Raw genomic sequence first — 8,929 nt, 5'->3', positions numbered from 1 at the left:
CAGGAATGCAGGCTTCATGCTGACTGCTCGAAACTCGGCCTCGTAGCTGTGGTCCCGGGGAGCCCCCAGCCAATAAGGCTGGGGAACCACATCCTTGGCCTGGCCAGGAAGGTCAGGGTAGAAACGGCTGGGAACTGGATATTGGTTGGGTAGGAGAGAAGAGTAGTGGTCTCCCCCAAGCAATTGACAGTTGGGTCCAGGTGGGGAGGGGACACTGGTGTCAACAGCTGCATACATTCTAAAAAAAAAATTTGAAAAAGGCGGCAAGAAGACATAGATCAGGAGCAAAACCAATCACCTATGAGCCTACCTGTTGCACAACCCTCCCCAGACTCTCCTCCCCTGGCCCACTGCCCTCTATCCCTCACCCCACCCTCTCCCATCCTCAGGGCCAGCTAGGGAAATGTGCTGAGCACATGTCTGATGTGTCCCTGTCTGAGGAGAGACCAAGAGTAGGCCTCTGCAAAGGTGAGTTGAAACCAGTGGCACTTACGACTCAAAGTTCTCTCGGAATCCTTTGGCAAAAGGGTTATTATCAATTTTCAGCTGAGTAATCTAGAGAGAGGGGAAACAGAATGACGTGAGTCTTGAAACTGGGGCTAGGAAACTTCCAAAAACCCTTCCAATGGAGACTGGAGGCTCCACTCCCCCAGGCCTCCCCAACCCAGGTTCAGGCCCACACTTGCTGCCAGGGCAGCCCTCACCTCGGCATTATGGTAGGCGGTCACAGCAATAAACTGGGTTTCTTGAAAAGTAAAGATATGCGTGTTGGAAGAGTTGCAAGCCGCCTCTGGCTCTCCATCATTCACCTCAACAATGTGCAGTCGAGGCTGATACTTATGGAGGGACTGGAGCACAATCATCTGAAAGAGAGAGCAAGAAGGTTTTGGGGGTGGGGAGGAGGGAGTTTGAAGGATCTCCCCACCCTGAGGTCATCGTGTCCATTCCCCTGCCATGCCACCATGCAACTCCTCCTAGGCCTTCCAACTCCAGTCCCCAGCCCCTTTGGGGCACCAGTTCTACCCTTTTGCCCCATTTCCTACCCTAGGTGTCCATTGTGACCAAGCACAAACAGGAGTTTTCAAGGCATCCATTCCTGAGACCACTGGGTTTTGAATCTATGCCCAGCATGGTACACAAACAATGGCAGCCCGGGATTTGGGGACAAGGAGGAATCTCCAGTCTAGCTTGGCCTGTGATGTCCTGTCTACCCTGAGATTCAGCTTCCTCCCACCTCATCTGTCCTCCCAAGGTGGGTAGGAAAAAAGTGTCAAAGAGAAAGAAAAGTGACTCCTACAGAAGAGAATCAGCCCGCAGGACCCCCTCTGGATCAGGGAGTGGGGGTGGGGGCGGGGGGGCGGAGTCCCACCTGAGTAGCATTGTTGGAGGCCCCCTTGTTATTCGTGAGCTTTAATTTTCCAAATGAAACTTCCTGGCGCATCCAGTGGGCTCCAGTGTTGGGGGAATCTGGATGGACGTATAGGCGGTTTCCTGTGGACAGTTAACCTCTTTGGCATGCAGCCCCCTGGGACCAGACCCCCAGTGATGTGAGTCTTCTTTACCTTTTCTGAGGGGGATGTCAAACAGGATGGGGGGTGGTGGGGACAAGGCAGGGCAAAGGGAAGTTTGGGCAGAGAGGGGTGTGGGCAGAGGGAGGTATGGGCAGAGGTGTGGGCAGAGTAAAGTAGAAAAGAGATGACAAATGGAACGGAAAAGATAAGTAGGAGGGGATAGGGCAGGGTGGAGTGGGATGAGGAATTAAATCCTAAATTCTGGGGGAAGGGGCTTAAGTGTTCCTCCTGGATCCACCAGGGGGCGCCCAGTCTTGGAGAAAAAGTGCCCATCCTACCGGGGGGCACATACCTGGCATGCTGCCCTCAGCCTTGCCACACTGCACCCACTTGCCACTTTGATAACGCCAGTGGTGCTGGTCCACCAAGACCACGTCCACGAACATCTGGTAATGGCTGGTGGGCTCCAGCCCAGCCACAGTAAATGACAAGAATGGGAACATCCTCCTGGGGAGAACAGAGAGATCCACCAATAGCTGACAGCCCCCAACCCCTCAGACACCTCTTGCGTAAAGGTCATCAGTGGTGTGCTGGAGCTGGCCTCCATCTCTCACGAGAGCCAACTGGAAATGCTCAGGAAGTTTGCCAGCCAGTTGTTAAAAATTAAATTATATAAACTTACCGTGAAATATATTATATTATAAACCAAGGTAATAAATACAAACATCATCACTTCTCAGTTCTTTTACTACATTTTCCTATTATCTCTGCTCTTGAGGTTATTTACATCTATTTTATCTGTATGTGGAAATACTAGATAATGTGCATGACTACATGACTCTTCCCAACTCTGCGTTCAGTAATATCATGTGGGTAGCTTGAAATCAGCCATCATAGTAGTGGTACTACAGAAATCGGCAAACGCTATGCATCAGGGCTTTTAAAAGTGTTCTTCTTTCAGAGGGTCTGTTGCTAGACATTCACTGCACACCACTGTCTCTAACCTTACTTTGTTTCCTAGTGGGGAGCAAAGCCACAAGCCAGCCCCCCACAGATAGTTCCTAGTAGGTCCTCATCCTCTCCACTATGGCTCTCACAGTGCTCACACACTCCTAACCCCATGGCACCCATCCACAGGGCCTATCCTCCTGGGCTTGATGTCTATAGATGGCCTGCCGCAGGCCTGGGTCTTTAGAGAAGTAGCTAAAGTCCTAGGTGGACTTTCCTATCCACCTAAAACAGGACTCTATCAAGCACAGTCTTCACGCTCAAAGTGGAAGAAGTTGGGGTTGGGAGCCTGCATTATTGTGCCAGAGTAATACATTCAAAGAAAGAAGCACTCCCATACCACAACCATCTCCACTTCCTCCGCCATCACTACCCCCATCACCACGATCCCTACAACCATCACCCCCACCATCGCCACTATCGATACAACCAACACCTCCACCATCACACCCCCATCACCACCATCACCACAACCATCACCTCTGTGTCACCATCACTAACATCATCCCCTCCACCATCACTACAATCAGCATCTCCATCACCACCATCACGACAACCACCGTCTCTACCATCACCAACACCATAACCATCTCCAATGGCATAGCCTTTCTCTTCTAACCCAAGCAGGAAGAGCAGAGTTTTCAGGATGACAGAGTCAACCATCATCAGAATTACTTTTCATTCCCGCATGCTTCTCCCCTCCTCCTTGTAGGATGAGAAGTCTTGTAGGATGGGAAGAAAGGCACTAGTCCGTGAGTCAGGAAACCTGGAGGAGGAAAAGTTTCAGGGGCCTAGGAACGCTATTGGGTGGATCCTAGTACCCGGAGAGGCCCAGAGAAACACTCTTAATAATCTTGGGGTGGTCTCCCAGCAGAGCGCTATCCCATTCCTGTCTTCTTCAGACGCTCCTAGGCTGAGAGCAAGAGACTTCCTGGTCTTATGACCTTGAAAACATTAATTGCCAAACCAAACCTCAGTTTCTTCACCCATAAATGGAGATAACTCCTGTCCATCTTTCCTCTAACTACGTATTAAGAAGTTCGAAAGATGTGAAACTCAGCTCACCCTCTCTCCCATCCCACCTCTGTCCCACCGTCTCCCAGTCCCAGAGCTGTCAAAGCCCTCTAGCCAGGCTGAAGGACTCTGAGAAAGAGTCCGGAGTTCTGGTTCCAGGCTCTGGGTCCCAGGGGCTTGGCAGGTCGGTCAACTTGAGAAATCGAAGTTTAGAAATGAGGCCTTGAGCAATCGAGGGTGGGAGAATATGTTCAGCCCACTTCTATCACCAATGCATTCTATGACAGTGGTCAGGTCACTCACACGTTTCCTATATTGTCACCAGTTCCTAGACAAACTAGTAGAATAAAGGAAGAGAAGGAAATATTCATCAAGCCTCTATTTATGCAGCAGCCGGTTCATTAAACTAGTCCTTTGAGATATAAAATGTTATTTTCAATTTTACACTTAAAGAAAATGAGACTTGGAGAGGTTTGGTGAGAGAGCAGAGCCAGGGTCTCCTGACCACGAAGCACAGGCTGTGTGGTCTCCGTCCCTGCATCTTGCTTATCACTAGCAGAGGAAAATGGAGGCCACACAGGAAGAAGATGGGCAAAAGGGAGAGGAGAAGGGAGGTCACAATTTCACCTTAGAAGTCTAGAATCATCACCAGCTGGAATCCCAAAATAGTCTCTGATTTACATGATACTTTGCTGGGAAGGAACAGGGAGTGAAAACGGGTCTGGTGCCAAACTGAGCCCCACCTCCCAAAAAAGACCACTAACCATTCTGCTCTCCGAGGACAGGACAGGGTCCAAGACCCCAAATTGCTCTGCTGCCCCTAAGGACCATCCTGCCTTGAAATAATTTGCAGGGTCGTCTACGCCTCCCCCATTCTAAACAATTCTGACATGCTCCAATTCACCGCCATTAAGTACAAATTAAAAGGAGATGGTTTTTGTCAGTCATATTGGCAAAATGTTTCAAAATTGGCAAATGTCTAATGCTGCCGAGCCTGTGGGAAAATGGGTTCTCTCGTATACCGCCGGTGTGTATACGTGGATGTGTGAACTGGTACCTTTTAGAAGGTTTCTCCAGCTATGCCTTGTACCTATCAAAATACAAAATGCACTGGGCCATCCAAGAGTCTTCTCCTCCCACCAACCTCAGACCCACTTAATAGAAATCAGACGACCACTAGCAAATGGCTGAACAGAAAGCAAAGGTGTTTTCACTTGCCTCAAGAAAAATGAAGCCAGTCAGCCCCAAATAAAGCAAGCTTAAAGCTAAACATATTTTTGAAAAATCTACAAAGTTCTTGGACTTGGGAATGTAGAAAAGGGAAAACCACCATGGCTACAAGGCCAGTGAAGGAGGATCATGTGGGATCGAAATTGTTTTCCCAACCCCTCACTTCACATATACATACACAAATGCGAATTGAACTACTTAACAACAGACCTACCCAAAGTTATCTTAATTGTAATAATCAACTAATCACACCCAGAAAAGTGGGGATTGCCAGCAATTAATGCACACCCACACACCCACAGACACCGGCCTCTCTCTTCCTCTACTCAGAATGTCTACCGTCAACTATTATACGCTTGCCAACACATTCATAGCAGATGTATAGTGCCGCACAGAAACACAACACAAGTCTGCGGTGGGTACTATCAGGCACCCCAAATCTCTACAAACACACTAACTTGAACACCAAAGTCTCCGGTTAGCCAGGCCATCATTTTGTCCTCAATCTCCCTTCCTAGCCCCATCTGAGGTCCCTGGATCAATCTCTGGACCGGGGATCATACGCCTGCTTCCCACCTCATTTCTGCCTATGAAGGAGAATGTGACTGTGTTGCTTGTCCATATTGAGGGGTAGGGTGGGTGGGAGAGAAAGGATCTGGAAGCAAGTGAGTCAGCCCAAGACGAAAGAAAGGCTATGCGGCTGTGGGTAGGCCTGGGCTGGAAGGATTTTTCAAAAAGGAAGAAGGCTGTGGGTGATGTGGCAATGACTGACAGGTCACTGGAACCCACGGAGAGACAGGCTAGCCTTCCAAAGCAGGAGGACAGAAAGGGAGCTGTTCTCCGAGCCCAAGTCTTGCTTCTCAGAAGCCAGTAGTGGAAGAAAATGGCCATTAATTTCCCAGATCATTGGAGCCCAAACTCAGATACAGAGTGATTTGGGGCTGGTGGGACTGAACTGGGGGTGGTATGTCCTCTGTCCCTTCCACCCCACCATGGAGTCCTGAGGCCTGATCCGAGGGGAGGCATCAAAGGAAATGATGAGGGGCCACTGCCCCCTTCCAACAGGGACCCCAGAGTGTCTGAAGCAGTCCCTCAGGATGGATGGAAAGCATGAGGATTGTAAACACACACACACACACACACACACACGCACGCACGCACACGCACACGCACACACACTTATGAAACAATTAGGGAAATTTGACAATATTTAGGAATTTCTTTTCAAGTTTGCTAAGGGTATTGTGTTTATTCTTAAAAAGCCATTTTTAGAAGTACATGGAGAAATATTTAAGGATAAACTAATATTGTGTCTAGGATTTACTTACTAATTCTTTACACGATCACTAATATAGTTCCAGATCAGAGGAGTGGGCGTGAAGTGAGTGAGAATAAAGAAGAAACGAGATTGGAACGGTGCTGACAGCTGTCGAAGCTGTATGGGTAGAGGGAGGTCCATTACATTTTTCTCTTCACTTTTGCATACACAGTTGACCCTTGAACAAACGGAAGTTAGGGGCACAGACCCCCGTGCAGTGGAAAAATCCACGTATGATTTTTGACTCCCCCAAAACTTAACGACTAATAGCCTACCGTTGACCAGAAGCCTTACCGATAACATAAGTAGTCGATTAACACGTATTTTGTATGTTTATATGTATTATATACTGTATTCCTATAATAAGAAAATCGAAAGAAAGAGAAAATACTTTTACAGTATTTATTGAAAAAAATCGGCGTGTAAGCGGACCCGAGCAGTTCAAACCCATGTTGTTCAAGGGTCAACCGTACCGGAATTTTTCAAAATAAAAGAAAATAAGTGTACGGATACGAAAAAGAGACAACGAAACTTGTCGAGAGAAACTTATTCAGCTGGAATGAAGGAAGGAAAAGAGAAGAAGAAATAAATGAAAGAAGGAGGCCGTACGGGTAGAGATGGGGATGCACACTCAGAGACGTGTCCCCTGAGATACTTCCCTAAACAGCCTTCGGGAAGACCCAGGACCCACCAGATCCCTGAAGTTCTGGCTGAGGTTTCATCCACCCCATCGCTTGAGACTGGAGGGGCCAGGGCCTGGCGGCAGGCTGTGGGGAATCCTGGGCCAGGCCCCAGGGAGGGAGGCTTCCTGACCACACAACAGGGTGGAGGCCCAAATTCAGATGTCTGTATGACCGAATATAAGCTGCAAGCTATCCCTGAGCCTCAGTGCCCTCAGCTGTATAATGGGGAGACCGCTTGGCCTACCCAGCACACAGTAAAATAATGGAAGTGAAAGCACTCTGAACGCATCAAAGCCTTCGGACAGTGTGGGTGGCTGTTTTTACTCCTGGTCATGCAGAGCCAGAGAAAGAAATCCAAGCAGATACCATCTGGGTTCTGGTGCCAGTTCTGCCAGTGACGAGTGTGCTGTGTAACCTCAGAAGTGTCTCTTACTGTATCTGGGCCCGTTTTGCTGTCTGTGCAGGGAGGAAACTGGACAGGATCTTCGGGGCCCCTCCAGTTCAGACCCGACGTGACTAGAAACCTGGGCTGTTCCCTGGGTGTACCCAAAGGGGTTAGGGGAGCGAAGAGGAATTATCAGAAGGCTTAGAAGATGAAGGTCGTGCCATAAAAGAAAATGCCAATTTTCCTGGGTCCATCCCACAGAAAGAGGAACAGTTTAGCAACTTGAAACTCATCGTGGTTGGTAGACAGGCCCCTCAATTCCAGGACACCCTACAGAAATCATCAGGAGAGAAGAATGCTCTAGCAATGCCCAAATTGAACGCCAACCCCCAGGCCCAGTATGGCCTCTCCCCTTCTCCCCAAACCCCACACTTAGTATACAATCTTCAAAACTTCCTAGGTCCACTGATGATACAGCCCTTCTACACACAAGTCCTTGCTGGTCTCCGGCCACACAAGCCCCCGCTTGGAAGAGTGCGTGCACCCTCTCACATGCCAGACACAAGCAGGACCTGATCAGTGTTGCTTACTAAACAAATACCACACAAGTCACGAGTTTCTCTTTCTTTCCCCACACAGGAGGCTCTCTCCGGAAGCAGCAGCACACTCAGGCCCAAACCCTACCCTGCGTGTACTGAGTCCAGGGGACCCTGAGCCATGGAGCTATGGGTTCCTCAGGCTGGACCAGTGAATATCTGCACAGGGATGTGGACAGGCTTTCAGGGGGCAGCCCTCAAAGGATGCAGAGTGCAGGACAGGCTGCCAGCTGCAACTCACCTTTAGCTTCATCTGCTTGGGCCCATAGATATTTGTACTCTCTGGCAGGGGCCTGTGTCTGGAAGGGATCTGTGGCCCCCACATATTTCACCACCCCCCAACACACACACGTACACACACACACACACACACACACACACACCCCAGACATATGATCTCGAAGTACTACCGGAAAGGAAACTTGGCGACTGTGTCTCCATGTCACCAAATCCCAGTCTTACTACCCCTCCCAAAGCTGACTGTTGAGCAATAACAGCAAAAGGGCTAGGAGAAGTGGGTACCCCCTCCCCAGGATGAGGGTTGGGTTCGTATGCCCTGCACTGCGAGACCCTGCCCTTCTCTCCATTTGCCCACACACAGGGGCTAAGAGGTGCCCTGCCCTGTCAGACCCAGCAACACTGGCTCCCCCTCCGTCCGCTGCCACCCCCACTCAGGCAGAGAGCGGGGCACACACTAATTCCGGGTGAACCCATAGACACTGTTTCCCTAAACCCAAATAATTTCATCGCACCCACTCTCATCCATCTCCCTTTTGAGTTCAGCCTGTTGGTGTATTCTCCCGCGAGTAAACAACCCCCAGAACTTTCCCGTCCTCACTACCAGCCCCTCTTTCCCCCCGCCCCAAGCCTAAACCAAAACAGTGAGGGACACGGAGTCACTAGCAATGTCTAGACAGAAATGAAAAAAAGAGAGAAAACGCGCGTCCGAGTTCCGGGCGGGCGGGACCTCGGCGAGCCGGCTGGCGCTGCGGCGCGCGTCTCACTCACCGTCCCTGCTTGGTGATGATCATCTCCGTCTGGTGCTGATTGAACTTGGACCACAACAGGTGGTTGTTGAGAGCGACTCTCAGCTTCCCCGACACCTCCAGCCCCGCAGGCAGCGCATAGTCCTCGCGCGGCCCTGGGTAGAGCCCGGCGCGCGGGGGGCGGGCCCCGTAGCCGTC

At 50.1% G+C, this 8,929-nt stretch overlaps 1 protein-coding gene across 1 annotated transcript in view; it reads right to left on the bottom strand.

The window, feature by feature from the left end:
* Nucleotides 1-8,929, bottom strand: part of TBX21 (T-box 21) — a gene marked incomplete at its 5' end in the record, with an annotated part of 10,094 nt that extends 1,165 nt beyond the window's left edge. Inside the window, 6 exon segments of the mRNA XM_006926914.1 lie at nucleotides 1-238; nucleotides 494-555; nucleotides 705-863; nucleotides 1,370-1,491; nucleotides 1,864-2,018; nucleotides 8,754-8,929. Of these exon segments, the coding sequence (XP_006926976.1) occupies nucleotides 1-238; nucleotides 494-555; nucleotides 705-863; nucleotides 1,370-1,491; nucleotides 1,864-2,018; nucleotides 8,754-8,929 (912 nt within the window).

This window comes from Pteropus alecto, unplaced genomic scaffold, assembly GCF_000325575.1.
Source record: "Pteropus alecto unplaced genomic scaffold, ASM32557v1 scaffold98, whole genome shotgun sequence".
NCBI classification, from domain to species: Eukaryota; Metazoa; Chordata; class Mammalia; order Chiroptera; family Pteropodidae; genus Pteropus; species Pteropus alecto.
This window is presented reverse-complemented; position numbering and strand designations above follow the sequence as displayed.